Source organism: Barbus barbus (genome assembly GCF_936440315.1).
Source record: "Barbus barbus genome assembly, chromosome: 26".
NCBI lineage: Eukaryota > Metazoa > Chordata > Actinopteri > Cypriniformes > Cyprinidae > Barbus > Barbus barbus.
In genome coordinates this window covers 1406179-1427594 of record NC_136754.1, presented here as the reverse complement: position 1 = coordinate 1427594, position 21416 = coordinate 1406179, and the positions used below count along the sequence as shown (strand labels likewise).

Sequence of the window (21416 nt, the reverse complement as noted above, 5' to 3'; positions counted from 1 at the left end):
AACCCACATGTTCTGAACCTGTCCAGCTCTTTCTTTGTATTTAATTCAGACATACCACCATCACCATAGGTCTCTTTAGGCTGTCGCCTAGTGATTATCCATTGCCCACTCATTTGACTAACTTTGTTGCTTTTCTTACACTGCTTGCTAGACGAGTAGTCTTAAACTTATTAAAGAGCCCCCAGGCACCATCTCACACACGCTGGTTGAAAGATGTCCTATATTTCATGAAACTGGAGAAGATTATACACTCTTTACGGGGGCCTAACAGTACTTTTAATACCATTTGGAAGCCTTTCCTTGCACATGTTAAAACTCTCCAGCTGAATCGGTCTGATTAACCCTCCCCTTGATAATATACATTTATATATGTAGATATATTTGTCTATCTCTTTCTTTTATGTGCGCTTGCATACATTTATAGACATCTCACTCTCATCATAAAAAATATTATTAGAGTTTATTTACTGGGGATTCATGCATATTGGACAATTGCGTTGTTAGTGCAGTTCATTTGAGCAGTTGTAGACGGCGCTGTGACTCTGTGATCAGGTATTTGAAGTTTCTTGTACATGCTTGTACATTCATGATTTAGTGATTATGTGTAAACCAAGTAGTAATCCAGTCCAATATCGAACTGCAGCCTATTTTTCTAGCTAGATTAATTTAAGAATGTTGCCAAAGCTAAATTAAGGAAAAATTAAGGATAGATACCCATGCTATTTTTCTTGAGAGTTGCATGTTTGCAATACATATTAAATACAAATGTGTTGCATTTTAAATCCAATTTGATGTCTGAAGTCAGAAAGATATTGAATTTATTTTAGCTTCCAGTTCACATTGGAAATGAGGTCAAGTTCACTGCAATGCATAATTTCACTCTGTGTTTGTTGTGAATATACTAAATGCTTGGCAGATGTAGTATATCTTCCATGCATGGACAAAGTTTGCATACAATGCATTTCATGCATGCACACTGCATACTGCAAAAATAGTACGAGTAATATGGCAACATGTGATTTCAAACGTACCGCATGTCCTCACAAGCCACAAAAAGGGAAAACAACGGTCAAGCACGTTCTAGCTTCCCCTCCTGTTGCCATGCCAAACCGTCTCATTATGGCATGCGAAGAGGACATAGAAAAGCTGTAGAAATCAAACCCGATTAATTCCGCTTGCTTCCCTTATTATTTGCACCGTAGAGCATGTTCCACTAATCAGAGAGTTAACTACATCCCAAGTTCCAGATCCCTGCACAGCGTGAGGACCGAAAAACACACACAATCAATTCATTATTATCAGACCCTCACCCGAGCCAGGAAAATAAAGCACAAATTAAGCAGTGAATCTCAGTCAGTGTTGCAGTTTTTCTGGTCTGTGGTGACAGTTTTCAGCTCTACCTGAGGAAGATGGATATGTTTTTTCACATTAGCCAACGCCAATATTTAGAGAATAGGGTGGCCGATATTCACAGCAAGAAAATTATTTTCTTACTCATTATTTTTGTCTTGTTTTCCAGTACAAATATCTAAACATCGTTAAATCAAGATACATTTACTTGAAAAACAAAATGATTCAAGATTGTATTGCTTTCTGAAAGAAAAAAAAAATCTAAATTAAGTGAGTTTAAACTTAAACCAAAGAAATATTATTTTTCTTACCCTTTGACAGATATTTTTCTTGTTTTAAGAATAAAACTACTTAATTTTGGGGACAAAAATAGGAAAAATGTCTGTATAATTCAAATGGAAAACAAAATATTTTTTTCACCCCATTGACAGATTTTTTCACTTAATTTTGCAAAAGTAAGACATTTTTCTCAATTTGTATAATTCAAAGGGAGGGAAAAAATTCTTACCTTATTTGAAATATTTTGTGTTGTTTTGTTTTGTTTTAAGCATAAACTCACTTAATTTAGATTTGTATTCATTTATTTTTTAAATACAGGTTCATTTATTTGTAATGGAAAACAAGACAAAAAAAAAACTATGTAAGAAAAGTGTTTGCAGTGTGCTAATAATATTCTAAGACACTACACTTTTGATTTGTGCTACACAGATAATTGGATAATTGGGTGGAAAACGACCATTGTTTTTTGACAACTACTGTACTGTACTAGCACCCTAACACCCTAGCAACCATCTAGCAATTTTGCATGCATGAACACCACACATCACGCATCGTCTTGTAAAAGTAACTCTAGTTCTGTTTATTTTAGCATTTTTCTTCATTCTGGACTTGCATGTCAGATAAATAATTTGAGTTTCATTTTAGTCACCTGTCACTTATTTTTAACTAAAGCTAAATTTCTTTAATTAAACCAGTCAGCATCCATGTAGAATCCCTGAACTGACGTCATCTGTCCAAATGAGCACCGGTCAGTCTCTTGACCTCTAACCTCTTCTCTGACCTTTAGGTCACGTTCGTCAGTCGACACTCGTCAGGCCATGCAATAGGGCGCATTGACAGCCAGTTTAACCACATCACAAGAAGATTCATTCTAAACTAAACTAAAATAAAACTAACATTGGCATGTGTTCACTACATAATTCCCGTACTTCATGTCTTGCAAAATATGATGCTTGAGAGGAAATAGATTATGTAAATGTACTTATTCTACATGGCAGTAATGTATTAAACTCTGTCATGTTATGTAATTTGATTTAGGAGGACCGTATGTTTGTGTGTGTGTTTTGTGTCACTGAAGCATGGAAACCAGCAGCAGAACATGGGGCAATTAGGCCGGATCGTAGGGGCGAAGCGCCACCCCCCCCCTCGCTCTGTCCCCTGCGGAGGGCTGATGGATGGCCGGCTCATCTTCTTAACAGGCTGGCTTGGTGCCGTTAACCTACAAGGGCAGGCGAGGACAGGCCACTACACCCACAACCTAGTCAGGGCCACTGAACACGCTCACTAATGAGGGAGAAAACTCTTTCAGTCACTAGTTGAGCTCAGTGCTCAGAGCCCAGTTTTATGTGTGATATTTAAACAAACAGTTCATCTAAAAATCAAAATTTGCTGAAAACTTGTTCAGGCAATCTAAACTGTATCAGATTTGGAGAAATGTAGCATTGCATCACTTGCTCAGCAATGGATGCTCTGCAGTGAATGGGTGCCGTCAGAATGAGAGTCCAAACAGCTGATAAAAACATCACAATAATCCACACCACTCCAGTCCATCAGTTAACTTCTTGTGAAGCCAAAAGCTGCATGTTTGTAAGAAACAAATCCATCATTAAGGCGTTTTAAACTTTAAACCTAAACACATGAGTCAATAATCCAGTGATAAAGTCCATCTCCTGTTGTCTCTCACATCAAAATCCACCCACATATTTGTTTAGAGCTGTTTTGGCTTGTAAACGGTGCTTGATCTTTGCAGACTTCTCTCCTGATTCATTCAGACTAAATTACTTTTCACAGGAGATGGATAGCAGACTCATATTTTAGCCATAGCAACAGCTTGAAGTTAAAAAAGTCTTTATTATTATTTATTTGTGGATTACTTGTGGATTATTGTGATGTTTTTATCATATGTGTGGACTCTCATTCTCACTGCAAGTGATCCATTTCTCCAAATCAGACGAAGAAACAAACTCATCTACATCGTGGTGAGGTCATTTTCACCATAAATCAGATGAAAATAACTCAATTGTTGCATTTGAGCATGTGATTTACAATATTATGTGAGTAATGAGAGAATCTTTTACAATATTTGATTTTGTTAGTAATATTAAATTATATTTTTGACCAAAACTAGTTAATTTGCGCATGTAGTACGTTTTTAGGTGAACTAACAAAACATTTTCACAGTGTAGTGTTTAGATATAAACTTTCATTTATTCTTACATTTAATTAACATTTTGAATGAGCTCCCTGTTAGTGCCATATCTTATCTATATTAATGATAAAAGTTAACCAGTCATGCATTTTAATCATTCATCTTTATTCCAATTGTTAGTGCAAAAAATTCAACAAATTTATCTAAAAAAAATCTAAAGACATATTTAATAACATTCAAATGCCCCCCCCCCCCCCCCCCCCCAAAAAAAAACACTGTAACAAACATAAAGACAATTGATATGCATACAATGATACCTATGAGGTCTACATCTTTAAAGAAAATACTATCTTCTTTGGCTTCATCGCAGTTCACAGAAATCCATAAACCGTGCTTTAATAAGAACTCTATTTTATTAATAATACTCTTGAACACACACACCTACAAAATAAACAAAATGTCAAACATACTGTAGAATCAATTATGTTTTTGCATCCAAGTTCAAGCTTTTGTTTTGTACCATTTGCATCATCACAGTGCATAAAAAATGAGTCCACAAAGTATTCAAATGATCATGATACCATCAGTTAGAACTGAAAAGGAATATGATAAGACAGTTTGTTTCTCAAATCGATTGGAAGGACAGCGTTTGCACATTTAAATGACGTGCAGCAGTTCTGACACCTGGCTGGGACGCCCATTAGTTCAGAGCAGAGGGGCGATCGATAATCTTAAACAATGAAGAGTCCCGGCGGGGAGCTGCTCATTCCGCGTCCTCACACACACACACACCTGCTACGACAGCGACACAATCCGCTAATGACCTCACAAAGTTTCTGTGCTGATGACAAGTCCAAAAAAAGCAGTATTGAGAAATCCCTGCTTAGACAGTATTTGTAAATGTCATTCAATAGATCATTTTTGCTCAGTTAATATAATAAGCTGGTATTTTAGTGCTTTTTAGTCATCATATTTTCTAAATCTCTTGTTTTATCACTTGTTTTTGTCAAATGTTTTGCTGGAAAGGTGTGCTCGACTATCTTTATTTAACATAAATGTCAATTGCTTTGATATTTTCTGATCTAATGCAATGACATTAATTTCTAGTGGGACTTCTCTCCAAAATACTATTCAAATGCATTGAAAATGCTTCTGCTAAGCAGTTGTGGATGTCATACATTCCCTGTTATTAATTTTTGTACCTGCTTTGTTTCAGGATCTCTTAACACCGCTTAAAGTGGACAGTGCCAAAAACAACAAAGGCTCCTGGACCAAATTACCATTCAGTATGTTTGTTGGCTGTGGATGTGTGATTTGGGGTAAGCTGTGACACAGTTTCATAATACTAAAACTTCATCTTTAATTAAGACATCAGATTATGCAAAGTGAAAATCAACTTCCATTTCTGGGAAGAGTCTGAAAAATGTGCCCAGGTCATATTTCAACCTAAAAGCAAAAGAAAGTACCAAAAAAATGTATTTAAATATTTTTTTATATAAATAATTATTTAATATTAATAATACTCTTAATAGCATTTAATTCAAATTGTAGTACTGATTGAATTTAATTTGATATGATTATTTAATTCCTCTTGTTTTTGGGCTGAAATATAACAGACTTTCTTCATAAAAACACCTTTTGAGACCATCAGTGCTTGAAACAGACCCCACAGACACTGAAACGTTAAACCTCAGACTCATTTTATATGATGATATGATCATGTCGAATGGCAAACAGGATTGTGGCACAGTTGAAATACGTGCTGTTGGATTAGAAACAGTCTTCACATGCATTGATGATGCAGCTGCTCATTTAAAGTCACAATTCAAAAGTCATTCTGTATCTAGGTTTAATTTTATTTAAGTCTTTCCTTTTAAATCAAAGTCAAGTGATTTCTTCAAATAATTTCTCAAGACTAGATGGTAGAACATGAATTTAACCCAGGATGGGCACAGAACGGTAACAAAACGCCGATAAACTTCTATAGCTATAGAAGAATTCACGTTCAAGTTTTTTTTTTAATATTTCGCTTACAGATCTCAGTTTGAATGCTTCAGTTTGTTTTGATATTATATTATGTTATGTTACGTTAGGCCTATATCATAAACTTAATAAATAATTGACCTTGTTTTTTAATGGACTCTCTTATGCTCATCAAGGCTGTATTTATTTGATCAAAATACACAAAGAAAAACAGTAATATTGTGAAATATTATTGCAATTCCTAATATTGGTTTCCTGTTGTAATATACTTTAAAATCCAATTTATTCCTGTAAAGCAAAGCTGAATTTTCAGCATCATTACTCCAGTCTTCAGTGTCACATGATCTTCAGAAATCATTCTAATATACTGATTTGTGCTGCTTAATTGTTTTTGGAACATATTATACTTTTTTATTTGATTCTTTGATGAATACAAAGTTAAAAAGAACAGCATTTATTCAAAATAAAAAGCTTTTCTAACAATATAAGTCTTTCCTATCACCTTTTATCCATTTAACACATCCTTGCTGAATAAAACTATTACTTTCTTAAAAAATAAAAAATTTACTGACCCCAAACTTTTGCATATTGAAACACAAAATTGTTCTTTTTAACATTTTATTTATCAAAGAATCCTGAAATATTCTCACAGGTTTCCTACATTGATTTTAAATCAGTATATTAGAATGATTTCTGAAGATCATGTGACACTGAAGACTGAAGTAATGATGCTGAAAATACAGATTTGCTTCAGAGGAATTACATTTTAAAATATATTAAAATTGTTTTTTTTTTTTGCAATAATATTCCAAATAGATACAGCATTGATGAGCATAAGAAACTTCTTTAAAAAACTTTACTAATCCCAAACTTTTGAACTGCAGTGTATTGTACTGTAAAAAACGTTTTCTCATGTAACCTAAAATGTACATCATTTAGTTAAAATCAAGGGTCAAATCAAATCAAAATAGCACATTAAAGTTAAAAGTTTCACACTTTTTTGTGTGTGCGCTGTACAGGTCTGGTATAAAGAATGCTTTTGCTCAGGTGACCGAAATGTAGAAATGTTTTGCTATTGTCTAACCCCAATAGAGAAATGTTTTGCTCAGCAAGAAAAAAAATGAGAGGGAACATTGGTTGCCAGGTCGCCACAAAAAAATACAACCCAATTGCTCCAGGGTGGGCGAGATTGCTTTAATCTGTGGACTAAAAACAACAGTGTAGAAGTAGCCCCATTCCGTGGAAAAAACTGCAGACTTGGCAACCCTGTTTGTTGCCGAAATGAAACCAATGCACCAAGCAAGTTTGACCATCGGTGTAAATCCAAGCATGTTGTGTTATGAAAATATCCTCAAAGGTCCTTCAAATCAAACTGTGTTTTGTCTTATTGGCCAGAGGCGATAAAATGAGTACAATTCAATGCTTCATGTTTCCAGATCTCGCCTATGGCATTCGGGTGAACCCTAATCCTAATGATCCGGTGCTGGTCATTTCTAAAAATGCATCCAAATGTCTATGAGATCCCAATAAAGTATTATAACTCTCCCCATTTTCCCTTTACATGGGTTGCCAGGTTTTGTCCATGGACTGAATGTGCTCCTTGGCCTTCATCCTCAAAGCTGCGATGCTAGAGCTGCGGTCCACGTCTTCGAGTGGGTATTTGTCATTAAATGCTGGAGGACACTGGTAAGGAGGTGGTGGCATGGGTTGCATTCCCTGCACCATGCCTGGAGAAGTGTTCAGGAAGCCGGGGTGGCCCGTATAGGTGGGCTGGAGGCTTTGGCCGGGTCCCATGAAGCCCGGGATGCTGTGCATGGGAGTGGCACTGGAGAGCGGCGAGGACAACCAGGGGTCCAGCGGAAGAGAGTTAGTCATTGGCCCTACGTTGGGCGCCATGGCCGGACGGTTGAAGGACAGCATAGGCGAGTCATGGAGCTTCATGCTTCCCATGTCCATTTTTTCTTGTCGCCGCCATTTTGCACGTCGATTCTGGAACCAAACCTGTACAACAGGACAAAGTTGAGAACTGTTTAGACTCAACCTCGTAATGTTGACTGGCACAGAAACTCATTTGGGCTACAAGGTGAGTGTGCTGGAGAGTTTAAAAGCACAAATGAATGAACTTGAATGAACTTTATAGTGAAAATGTTTGTTCTTTGTGATACTTTTCTAGGTCAATGAGCTTCCTGTACCAACATACTTATAGATGGAGCTTGCCATGAGTTACATTGGATGCCTTCCTGGTATCTTAGCTTGGACATTATTCAAAAGTTACAGGGTTGCACGGTTTTGGCATAGTGTAAGTCGAATGGCTGGATGTAACTTTGCACAAACAACATTGGTAAGTGATTCTACCTGTCTCATGCTAACATTAAAATGCTATGCTACAATATGTTACTTGCCCATTTATGCACAACGTGTTTTCACAATCCTGTACATTTTCCTCATAGACTTCCATTGTAATGAAAATATGTGTGTTTCCCTTCTTCCCACAGTACAAGATGCTAATAGGGATTAAAGGTGAAGGAAATGGCAGAAAATGAAGAACCAGGAGAGAGAGAGAGATGTGCCAAAATTCATGGGATATTCTGGGTGAGAGCAAAATAAATAAAAGACAAAGTAAGAGTATGTGTAAAAAGCTCTTACATAAGCTCTTATTATATCAGTGTCACATATCAAATAATAATATCACAAATCAAATAAGATGTCAAGTGTTACTGTATTTTACTGATGGAAATGTCTAACCAAGCCTGTCAAAGTCATGGGTAATTAAAAGAAAGGCATTGTAACAAGACAACCTGTAATGTGGCATATTTCTGGGCAAAAATATAGGTTGGACTTTTTTAATTGATCTGTTTTTTTGGGGGAAAAAGTTGGTATTCCGTATCAGAATATTCCTAACCCTCAGTCAGTGTTGGGACGGTTACTCTGGAAATTACAGATTACAAGTCACATTTAAAATGTAATAAGCAGTGTAACTATTTCAAATACTTTATTAATGTAACTGATTACATTTGAGTCATTTTTGATTACTTTTATACATTTCTAAAAATGTTAATCATTTTCAAACATTTAAAGCAGGCCGGGTTAACTTTCATCATCGCTTCATCACTTAAATTAAGATTATAATCATTTTAAAGCACAGCTAACACAAAGTCAGACTTTAGCACCTCTTTTTACTATGATTTAAAATCATAAGAAATAGTTTAATAGCTATGATATTGTTTTTGAATTCAAATCTTGTCCTTGTTACAATGTAATTATACATTTAAGTACTGAGTAATATTAATTAACTACATGTACCTACTATATGGTTAGGGTTTGGTTTAGGGTAACTTGCATGTAATTATGCATAATTTATTGTTATTATAATAGTAAGTGTAACAAGGACACCTTAAAATAAAGTGTTACCTTATATTGAAATGAAATGACACAGCGCTGTTACATGTAACTCCTCAACACTGCCCTCAGTTTCAGTAACGTCGGATTGAAATCCACCCATCATTCCCTTCTTTACAGGTTTAACAGATGTAGCTTTATCATTTTAACAAAGCTCTGTCTCTTGTATAGAACCAGATTCTCTTCACTGAATCAAAGCCCCCTTGTTAAACAGCATCACCTTGTAATGCCCTATCAACATAAGTCCATTACAAATTACCCCAAATGTCAAGGTTGTAATGGAATACAATTACATCGATCACTGTGTCTCTATCTAATACCATTACGTGTCCCAGCTTTTATCACCCAAAGCTCACCTGAACGCGGACTTCTGGGAGGTTGACTTTCATAGCCAGCTCTTCTCGACTGTACACATCTGGGTAGTGGGATTTCTCAAAAGCGCGCTCCAGCTCGTGTAACTGATAGGTGGTGAAGGTGGTTCTGTTGCGTCTGTGTTTCTTTTTAGGTTGATCCTCATCAGGAGCATCCGGTGAGCGGCTGTCGCTCTCTACGTTGCTCCGTGGATCTCCCAAATCTGTGTCGCACTTCTCTGTAGAGTAAAGTCCAGCATCTACAGCACAGGATAAACAGAGTGCTTTTTATTTGCCAGGTATTGTAAAGTTCATTAAAGAATTAATGGGTTTTAACCTGGTTTTATGTAGTTGCTAGGGTGGTTGCTGGGATATTTGCTTGGGTGTTGCTATTGGGGGTGGACAATTTGACCAAAATCTAACGATATCATGATATACCTATTTTTATTTTGTTATTTTATTTTTGTTTGGCCTATTAAAAAAGAACAAAAAAAGCAAATTACAAACACAATAGAACAAAAAATAAATAAACAAGTTGTTCTGCTACAGTAGGTTTAACATGTACTGTATTAAGAAATACATAAAACATAAATTGAATAATGAAGTGTAACTAAAATATTGCATAGTCTTCTCTCATTATATGAGTCACATATGAATGTATTCTTATTAAAGGTCCAAAAGTGATTAAATCAAGAGCAGTGAGTGTTTTTCTCTTTGTCTGATTAACATTAATAACAAACAGCAGCAGATAAATAAGACAGCTGGCCCTTTAATACCGACTGCATGGATGCAATATACTGAAACCGGTCGTTTTTCACCCAACTGTTTATGTGTATTTAACACATAACTGACTGTGTGAATACTCCACACGATGGGCGGTTTAACATAACTGTGTGTGTATTTGACACTTGAAGTGCAATAAGACGCGAAAGAGATCTGAATTCTCAATCGCATGCTGTCTGAGAGAGACAAATAACTCACATCAGACACATACCACTCTTTATTTTCTCATTTTTGCATGTTTCTTCATCACTTTTAGGTGCATATAACTTTTTATGTAGTACTGTGCTACTCGGATATATTTATGATAGACGCTTTAAATATAAGTCTGTGTGATTTGTTTTTCACCTGTTTATCATTCAACAGGTTAACAAAAATGGTGCATCTGATCACTTATAAAGTAAGAGCATAGTTCTCCTCAACAAGACACATTATTTGTGGAATCATTCTCGTCTGAAGCACAAACAGTGCGGGATAAGGTGCATATTAAAGTTAAAATGTGATAAATCACCCAAAAATGAAAATTCTTTCATGTATTTATCTGTTCTGTTGATCACAAAAGAAGATATTTTGATGAGTGTTGAGAAACAGTTGGCGGTACCCATTGACTTCCATAGTATGGAAAAAAAACAGTCAATGGCTACCGCCAACTGTTTCTCAACACTCATCAAAATATCTTATTTTGTGATCAACAGTAGAAAGAAACTCATACTGGTTTGGAAGAACTTGACAGTGATTGAATGATGGCAGAATTTTTATTTGTGGATGATCTACCCTTTTAAAAGCACCATTAATAAAACTACTTACATGTTCTTTTGCCTTTACCTAATGGTGCAGTGATGGAGTCAGATGTTAACCTTTCGATTTTATGAATTCCTAGAAAACTAAAGATTTGGGAGTTCCATTGCTTCTGTCCTGGTAAGTAAGTCCTCCCAGTAATCCAGCACGCAGATGTCACCGGTTAAACCTGTAGACCTCATGTGGCCAAGACTGCTAATCCAGCCGTTAAGAGGTTCACTCAATACCGCAGCATTTCGACCAAGAGTGGCCGACCAGCCTGACAACAGCAGAGATTTTCATTTCGCAGAAACGGCTAAGAGCAAACCGTGCCACATGTTCAGGTGGGGCAGATCCAGGTTGAATCTAATTAAGTTAGGCAGGATTAGAATAAAATCACTAGTTCAATGATAGCAAGTGTTAAACGTCGTGCTGTACACAACTTTCATAAACTAGATACACCTGCTGTAGTGACACAGAGGTGTAATTAGAGCTGTAGTTTGTAAGCTTGTTTCATTCTTTGTTATTAGGCCTGTGAAATTCTAACTCAATTGCGAGTTTATATCACGCAATTCTGAGAAAAAAGTCAGAATTGTGAGATAAAAAGTCGCAATTTTTTTTTTTATTCAGTGGCAGAAACGGGCTTCCATAGAAATCTGAACAAATCTAACCTAATGTATGTTTCATCTTTTACAGTATGAGTGAGTCTTCAAATCAAGTGTCTTGTTTGGGGAAAGGTGTGCTGTTAAATTAAGCCCTCAGATTTAAACAGGTGGAAAAACCCGCAGACTTACGTACATCGAAGGAGATTCAGGAGCCAAATCTAGAGACTGGAAGCTCATGCAAGACAGTAGAATCCTCTATAATGCCGTGGCATTGAGTTGCATCAGTAATTATTGCATGCAGTGCATTTTGCATTGTAAAGAACTTTTTGCATCGAGCCATTTTTTTACTTTCCATAAAATGAGATGTGATTTAATAAACCTGTCGATACTCACCGTGATACGCTGACTGCTGTGAATTATCTGGAAGACTTTGTAGGTGACCGTAGGGGTCAGAGGTCACTTGTTTCTCCTCTTCTCCCAGATCTGATCCATCCACTTTGTGTGTGCCGACAGGCCCGACCGGGTTGAGCAGAGGATCCTGGTCTTTACTGAAGCCCAGAATCACGTCGATGCTGTGGACGCGGCCTCCCATCCCCGACCCGCCACCTTTACCCAGATCGTGGTAGTTGTCCGTTGAGAGGCAGCCATCATCCACCATGTTCATTGTATCCAGTGACAAATGCATCCAATCTGCCCTGACGGTAAGTCTCCTCAAGGAAACGTGTGCAAATTATGTCCAAAAGAGAATCTGCTTCCAGTTTGTGGCAGAGATTCCCTTTCAAAGATCTGTTGAAGAAGAGCAGGGGTTAATAAGACTTTAAAGACATCAAAAAGGGGTTAATATTTTTAACTTTGTGTTATGGTCAGTGCAACAGTATTTGACAAAATCAGGTAAAGCACAGTAGTATTTACAGTCAGGCTTGTTTTTCCAGGTATTGTGATATTGGTCATACTTTATGTAAAAATAATTAGATATTGTTTGTTTGTTATGATTTAACATATGGTTTCATGTTTTGGAAATGCAATAAAAAATAAAAAATCATAATATAATATAATATAAAAAAAATATTATTTGAACATAAAAAAAAACGAAATTGTAAAAAATAATAATAATAAAAAGCTTGTAAAATAATAATACATTTTTTTTGTAAGAATTAAAAAAATATGATGTATTAAATCCATAAGAAAAAAATCACAAATTATTTTTGGTATTTTCTAGTAGTTAAAAGCCTTAATAACGTTTAGTAATTCTTTGCATGCAACCAAAAGCATGTATCATGTTCATGTATATGCTTTATAAATACAAATACAGATTAATGTCTTATTTGTTTATTTTCTGTGAAGTAGTGATGTTACTATTATTTTCTCATTAAATCTAATTTAAATTCCGAGTTTATAAATTAAAAGTAATTTAATTAGTCTCAAATAGAAGACTAAACTTCACAGGTTTTCCATAAATTAAATTTTATTATTTAAAAATAATAATATAATATAATATAATATAATAAACCCATAGGAATCAAATTTATCTATATCTGTCTTGCATGGTGAATTTTGTTTATATTTCTTATATTTCATATGTATGTCCCAAAAACACTCTAGTATTCTCACATATCTCTCTTCTAGATCCATAAATGATGCTCAGATTTCAAATCTAGATCTAGTTTAAAAATTAAAAGTCATTCAATCAAAGACAAAACGTTGCACTTTTTTCCATCAATGTCTTCGAATCGTATAGGCCTGGTCATAAACCTATGGTGGCACATTTTCTAGAATCTTAGAAATTAAATTTTTTAAAGTTTGTGAGCAGTTATGCTATGTAATATGTAATATTTAATTTTTCTTCCATTTCATACCTGTGCATATAGACATCTATTCAGCCAATAGATAATTAACTATTGTGCAAACAACCAAAAGTACTGTGTGCTGCATTTTAAAACGTATTTGCTTTAAATACACAAATAGAAGTAAATATTAAGCCTTATTCACCTAGTTTCACCTACTTTAAATCAGAAAAACTAAACTTGACGCACCTTTTTCTTCAACTTTCCGGCTCATCAGAATCACACAGGGTTGTCGCCGCTTCCAAGCATCGCCGCAAATGACACACAACAACTTTTTACCCACAGTGCACCTGGTTCAGACTGTAAAACGACCGTTAATGACTATTTCTCGCATCCCAAAAGTGAGCGTAGGTTCCGAAGCACTCAGCTACGTCCCATTCCCGCAGCATATGGAGGTCTTGATCTTTAGGATGAAGCCATGCAAACTGGCCTGATACGCAGAGAGCCGGTGGCAAGAGGAAAAGACTTAAGAGGTTTAATAATTGGAATCCTTCCCCTTTAAGGATGATTGACAGTTGTTCTCTGCCGGGGTAATTGCACTAAACGCTGGCTGTGGTTTGGCCACAGAGGGAGGCCTGCGCTAATGAAGCACCGACAGAATGTCCTTTCAACACTCTTTTGTCTAAATGATAATGGCGACCTACTGAAAGTGTCCTTTAATCCACAACTTCACAAAGACAACACACCGTGTGTTAAGATGTCTTTTTCTTGTGCAGCCAAATGCCTTCAGAGATGATCAGCAGAAACAGGCGTACAGAGAGATAAAGTGTTGTATTGCTGATAACACAAACAGGTCATTCTTTAAAATCAGTGTAAGGCATTGAAGTTTTAAAGGAGTTGTATTATTGTTTGCCATGTGCATAAATTAATAACCTGCTACATCACTGACAAATATCATCAAGTCCAATTTAGCAACCAAACAAGTGTCTGTTTTAATATTTATTTATTTTATTATATTTTTAAAATGTAATTTATTTCTATTTCATATTTTGTTAATAGTGTTAATATTTTGAATCAGCTTTTATTTTTACATTTTCCCTTTTTAATTTTAAAATTGTTATTTTTAGAGTATATATATATATATATATATACGTGTGTGTGTGTGTGTGTGTGTGTGTATATGTGTACTATATATATATATATATATATATATATATATATATATATATATACATATAACAACTGTTTAAACGTTTGGGATTGTATCTATGCTCATATATTGATCTAAATACAGTAAAAACTGTAATATTGTGAAATATTATTACAATTTAAAATAGCTGTTTTCTATTTACATTTTTTATATATAATATATTAAATATATTATAGAATATTATCTATATTATATTAACTATATTATGCTATATTTTATATATTATATATTTATCTTTCTATATATTATATATTTATATTTTAGATTTGTATTTTTAATGATTCTCTTTCATATTTTTGTGGAAACTATTATATTAAAATTTTTAATCAGCTTTTGTTTTTATATTTTCCATTTTCATTTAAAAAAAAATATTTAAAAATTTTGTAATTCTGTTGTGTTTTTGTCATTTTTAGTACTTTATTTTTTATATTTTTAATATTTATTTATATTTATTTTAGTACATCGAGTTAAACTTATAACTATATATATATATATATATATATATATAATTTTATATACATATAAATTATTTATTTTTTTTGTTTTTTTTTTTGTTTTTTTTTTAAGACATTTGTTTGCTTAGCACATTGAATTATATGAGACCATATACAGTACAGACTGTTAATTTTCAAAGCTCTAAATATGAAAAGATTCATCACAGTTGAATTCACTGTTGGCGTTTATTAACTGATTGTATAATAGATTGGCTTTACCTGCTCATGATTACTCTAAATTGACCCCATGTAGCTCATTAGACTCAGAACTGACCTCATCAAACGATGCCACACTTGACCTCAAACTGGCAACAAACCTCTCAGACTCTTTATTAATGGTTTTAAACGTGGCTTCCTCATGTTATCGTGGCTCGGTTCGGTACGGGAAAGTCTCGGCCTGTGATGGTTTCTTTAAAGCCAGTTGGCCAGGTTAAGACTCCTGAGACTGACTGACACGGAGATCAACCCTCGTCTTAATGAGACTACAGATCCTTCCAGAGATTTTCCCCAGCCTTAATGAAATCTAAAACCAAGTTTAAGAAGCCTATAGGATGACCAATTAGGATGTCTATGAAGGAAGGGATAAGATGTGTATTTTTCCTTGATTTATTAATATATTCCCTTCGATAATTAATCATTTTGAATATTTTAATCAGGTCAGGACACTTCTTGGTCCAAAGATGGACCAAAATGCTGCTGAATGTATTTATATTGACTAAAAAAGGGATGTTTATATGGTTATTTGTGATTATGAACAAAATAAAACCACATTAAGGTAAGAGTCACTATGATGCAGGTAGATTAGGTCTGAAATGTTGAACTAAAATATTATTCTTAAATCAGAACTGTGTTCTTTCTGGTCGGGGCAAGTTGTCACATATCATTTGTGACCCTGGACCACACAATCATCAATCATAAGGGTCAGTTTTTTTAAAATTGAGATTTATACATCACTCGAAAGCTTGTTTGGATAGGACAATATTATAAGGTTTTTGTCTGTGCAGAAGTTTAAAATGAAACCCACTTGAGTTTTTTTTAAGTGCATTGCAAATACATTTAGATTGTGATTGCAGAGGTTTTAGGTTTTTTTTTTTTGCATACGTTCAGGACGGTCAATGATAACGCACACTGACAGCAGCCGTGTTTACTGACCCTCAGCCTGCTGTCAGTTTGACCTCAGCTTAAAACACAGGAGACAAAAGACAAGAGCGATTTATTTCCGTTCCAGTGCTCGAGTCTAAACTCAAGACAGTCTTACTTCAGGTGATTGTGCTGAGTGTCAGTACAAATGGACAGATGTGATTCCAGGGCCAAATCATTTTCTAGATGAGCCAATTAGAGACTTTACACTGATAAACTCTGGGATTTCCTAACAAACCCCAAGGAGTCTCTTGGAGTGGGATTTTTCTGATAAAATAGGCTTTTGGGCCATCTGGGCATCAGTGAAAGGCCCTTAATGCCAAACCTGAACAGGAATCAGAGCAGTTTTGCTAATAACTAAAGGAGTTATTCATTATTGTATTGTGTTGTATGTATTTCTACGCATTTCTGGTTGCTCTGATGTTAACTAGAGGAAAATGTTACTTTATTAGTTGAATTTGAGTTACATTACAGAAAGTGGGTATAGAATGAAATAGTATTTTCTTGTAAAACTTACTTCAATATTGTATTTTCTATTTAAATATTCAAAAAATATTTTTTTACAGTGTAGGCACAAAAAGAATAAGCTAAAAATAGTATTTTAAAAAATATAAATGGGATACGTAATTGGATTTTTAAATTGTACATTTAATTATTGTAATAGTACTATTGTAATACAGAAATAATAATCTGACTTGCATTTATTATTTATGTATGTACAAGAAAAAAATTGATGTAGAAACAATTTTCACTTCATATTTTCTTATAAAACCTTACATCATAATCCTTGTTATATCTTAGAAATGTCATTTTACGGTGTTCTTGCATGATTGGCTTTTTTCTTCCTTTTTACTTTTTTGCTTTCTTACAAAACTGCTGGTTCCTTCAGGAAATGCAAGTAAAGGTAATTATGCATTTCTATGGGTTTATTTTTTAGGTTTTGCGTGGTGACTTACACTAATTGCACTACATTCTAGGCTCTAAATCAATGAACTGACCTGTGTTAATGAGGAACTGCTGGACTTACAGGCGTGTGGATGTGACGCACGAGACTGGCATGTTAAATTTACACTGTAGATAATCCAATCACACCCACAAACCTTCAATTAAATGTTGGTTGCTTTTGCAAATGACCTGGATGTATCCATGATAAAAAATTTGAAATGATATTAGTGGAATTTTTCATGCATGTTACCTATGCAGCTGTAGGTTGGATGTTTTCAGAATGGCCTTTACATTTATGCATTTGGTAGACACTTTTATCCAAAGCGACTTTGCATTGAAGGTTTACATATTATTAGTTCATGCATTCCCTGGGAATAGATCCCCTGACTTGTTGTAAGCGTCATCCTTTTACTGTTTGAGTTGCAGGGCTACCTGCACAAGATTAATATGTTTATTTCAATGCACAAAATGAAAATATTGTACATGATAAAACTCATATTTTATACTAATCACTGTAGTGAGCATGAAAGATCACAAATAGGGTCGCAAACTGTCCGGTTTAACTGCTTCTCTAGTATTAAAACTTTCTTAGATTGAAGCTTAGTTCATATGTGTGTATCTTTAGTGTAATATAAAAATTTATTTTAAATGTATTAATTTTAATGCAGTGAAGTAGCATGTCACTCAGAAAGAGTAAAAGTGAATGCATCTCGTATGCATTTCAAACCAAACAAAAATTATATTTTGCATGGTATATTTATATCATATTTTTTATTTTTTAACTTGAAGTATAACCTTATGAATAGTACACTATATGCTCTCTTCTCCAATATTTAATTATTCACTAACATTAACATCAAAAATCACTCTGACAAACGCGATCGATAGTTGGCTTCGCTAACTGAGTGAGGAGGCTAATAATCATTTTATCACGTTAAAATATTATGGCTGCCCTTCTTTGCTTGTTTCCTCATTATCCTAATTGAGAGCAAATTAGCTAAGAGGTGCAGTGTAGCTATCAAGCTTCTTAGTTTTAGCAGAAGACAATTTAAGCTTCGCAGATCCTATTAGTGACAAAGCAGATAACGCTTGAAGGAGCTGTGTCAGCTTACCACGCTAGGACAGAGATAGATAGATAGATAGATAGATAGATAGATAGATAGATAGATAGATAGATAGATAGATAGATAGATAGATAGATAGATAGATAGATAGATAGATAGATAGATAGATAGATAGATAGATAGATAGATAGATAGATAGATAGATAGATAGATAGTTTTATATATTATTCTAAAATAACTGAATGCAGTATATTGTACAGTATTCAATCCAAACATAGCTGTCTCAGTTTTACATAACCTGGGCGCAGAAGGACATCAGATTGGAAAGCCTTCTCCTCGTCACTCATTCCAAGAACTATAACACCTGTAGATCTGCATCGAGTTGTTTGCTTTTGTTGATCTGACACAAGGACAAGAATGAAAGCAGGAAACTAATCCTGTTATGGCTGAAAATCAAATTAAACCAAGAGCATTAAACGCATGCCTTCAGCCTTCCATGTATTTAAATGACACGCATGCTTTTGATGATTTTTTATGGGTGTTTCCTGTCTAGAAGCTCTGTTAATGCCGGACAAATGGATTTTGTGTGTGTAATTTTAGGTTGTTGATGACGTCAAATTCCGGTGAGACACTGACATGCTTTGGTGTTACAGTAGGATTAATCTAGTGCTTAGTCTTTATGTGCTAATTAACTCCACCTACTCCATCCTTCCATACGCCCACTGCTCACAGAGATTACGCTTGTTCATTTCATGAATGAAAGTGAGTCTGCAGTAGTTTTTGCATTTGAATTAACAAATGTGTCTCATTATGGCTGTAAATGGATGTGGATATTTTATGTTGACTACCATATAATTTGCATGGTTCTCCAAAGTATTTAAAGGAGTAGTTCACCCAAAAATGAAAATTTGCTGAAAATGTCCTGACCCTCAGGCCATCCGAGATGTAGCTGAGTTTGTTTCTTCATCAGGTTTGGAGAAATGTAACATTGTATCACTTGTTCATCAATGGATGCTCTGCAGTGAATGGGTGCCGTCAGAATGAGAGTCCAAACAGCTGATATAAACATCACAATAATCCACACCACTCCAGTCCAACAGTTAATGTTTTAAGACAAAAATCTGTATTTGTAAGAAACAAATCTGTCATTAAGAGTTTTTTTTTACTTTAAACTGTTGCTTCTGGCTAAAATATGCGTCCATAATCCATAAAATTAGAATTTAGATTTTTAATAAAGCTTCTTACAGTAAAGTGCATCTGGTCTGAATCAGGAGAGAAAACGGCACAGATCAAGCAGTGTTTACAAGCCAAAGCTACAGTGGCCGAGAGAGCTCAACGCGCTGCAACTTCAGAAAACACATGCAAATAGAAAAAGCACCAGCAAATCAAGAAAACATCTTCATCAGTTTGACAGCAGGTGCTGCAAACGCTCACAACACAAACAAATAAAGAAACACACTGCAAATGCTCACAACACAACCAAATAAATTTTATTTGCAGTGTGTTTCTTTGTTTGGTTGTGTTGTGAGCATTTGCAGTGCGTGTGTTGTCAAATTGACGAAAGTTGTTTCCTTAATTTGCAGGTATTTTTTATATTTGCAGCTCGTTGAGCTCTCTCGGCCACCGTACAAAACAGTCCAAAACAGCTCTACACAAATATGTGGGTGGATTTTAATGTGAGAGACAACAGGAGATGGACTTTTTCCCTGAAGGAAGCATTATTATAGATTATGGACTTGCTTTGTTTTGTTTTTGGCCAAAAATGGCATTGTAAAGCTAAAAGTGCCTTAATTATGGATTTGTTTCTTACAAACAAGCACATTTTCTCCAGATGTTAACTGATGGACTGGAGTGGTGTGGATTATTGTGATGTTTTTATCAGCTGTTTGGACTCTCATTCTGACGGCACCCATTCACTGCAGAGGATACATTGCTGAACAAGTGATGAATGCTACAAAATCTGATGTAGAAATAAACTCATCTACAGTTTTTTTTTTTTTTCTGTTCACATGAATGATTTGGAGCAGCTGGTATTTAAGTCTTTATCTGTAGAAAGACTTTAAAGTAACATATGTTGGCATCTCATGTATATACAAAGAATAGTGTCTTTATCTATAGGAAGTTTATGAACTAATGCTGCTATGTAAGTAATCCATTGTCTATGGTTATCTATTCTTAGGCTGTGTTGTGATGCAGGTGCAGAGAAGGGATAGAAGAGATAATCTGCTGACCATTGTCAAGAAGATGCTCTTGTTCATCACGCGAAGATTTACAGATAGAAGAAAAGGTCAAGAAACCATGCAGTGCTCTTTTAACATTTAACTCTCCTGTAGTCTATTTTAAAACTAATGAATTCATCTTTAAGGAATGTTCATCCAAAAATATAAATTCTGTCATTGTTTGTTCAGCATAAAAGTTTTACATTTATTTATTGAATCAACACTTTTTTTCTCTTTTCCATACAACGTAAATGGGACATTCAAGTTCGAAAATGAAACCTGTAAATATCTTCTGAAGATCAGTATTAAATGAAAAAAGAGATCTTTAAACAAAATAAGATACAAATTGTCATTCTTTTTTCATTAAATGCATGTTGTTTGACTCTGACTGTAGGTAAGGGTTTCTCACAAAGGCAGTTTAATTAATTAGTTGCTTCGTAATGAATGTTAATTAGCTAATTGTGTAGTCCCAGTTATCTACTTTTTATGTTCTTAACTCTGAGATTGTCGTCAGGCTCTAATTGTTTCTTCATTACATGGTTAATGTTTGGGGTCAGGCTTGGAAATAGGTAAAGTTAAGTCTCGAATCAATGGTTAAACGTACAATAACAAGGTTTAAGGAATGACATTTTGGTCTCCACTCAATCAAAGTGTACATGTTGAATGTAAAAAAAAATTAAAATACAGAGAAGTTATTCTGGACGAGCTCTTCAGGGGTTAAAAAGGGTTGAGTCATGCCTTCAAGGTTGTGATTAGAGTTACATGTGCCTCTGTAAACAAGTAAAACATATTCAGCTAATCTTGCAAAACAATGGTGTACTCAGATGCAACTCAAATACAAAAGAAAAAGAATCATTATAATACTTTATAGTGTTGTTAATCTTATAA

At 34.7% G+C, this 21416-nt stretch overlaps 1 protein-coding gene and 2 long non-coding RNA genes across 3 annotated transcripts; 2 read left to right on the top strand and 1 right to left on the bottom strand.

The window, feature by feature from the left end:
- Positions 1 to 3423: 3423 nt before the first annotated feature.
- LOC306846345 lies at positions 3424 to 7468 on the top strand. The gene is made up of 3 exons (XR_013782058.1): positions 3424 to 3608; positions 4995 to 5097; positions 7335 to 7468. It is a non-coding gene; the product is annotated as an uncharacterized lncRNA (long non-coding RNA).
- On the bottom strand, positions 5799 to 13966 carry LOC306846342 (retinal homeobox protein Rx2-like). Its single transcript, XM_079379658.1, has 4 exons — positions 13706 to 13966; positions 12066 to 12458; positions 9517 to 9770; positions 5799 to 7762 (listed from the first exon to the last, which is right to left on the bottom strand). Exons 2-4 carry the CDS (start codon positions 12355 to 12357, stop codon positions 7319 to 7321), a joined length of 990 nt encoding a protein of 329 aa, XP_079235784.1. The 5' UTR covers positions 12358 to 12458; positions 13706 to 13966; the 3' UTR covers positions 5799 to 7318.
- LOC306846346 lies at positions 7633 to 8344 on the top strand. Its single transcript, XR_013782059.1, has 3 exons — positions 7633 to 7844; positions 7935 to 8102; positions 8257 to 8344. It is a non-coding gene; the product is annotated as an uncharacterized lncRNA (long non-coding RNA).
- Positions 13967 to 21416: the final 7450 nt, after the last annotated feature.

Excerpts from the sequence above, each read along its gene's own strand:
- LOC306846342 (XM_079379658.1), bottom strand. The coding sequence starts at position 12,357 with ATGCATTTGTCACTGGATACAATGAACATGGTGGATGATGGCTGCCTC. Across the intron at positions 9,771-12,065 it reads ACAGCAGTCAGCGTATCACG|ATGCTGGACTTTACTCTACA; the intron begins GTGAGTATCGAC and ends CCTGTGCTGTAG. Across the intron at positions 7,763-9,516 it reads TCCCAGAAGTCCGCGTTCAG|GTTTGGTTCCAGAATCGACG; the intron begins GTGAGCTTTGGG and ends CCTGTTGTACAG.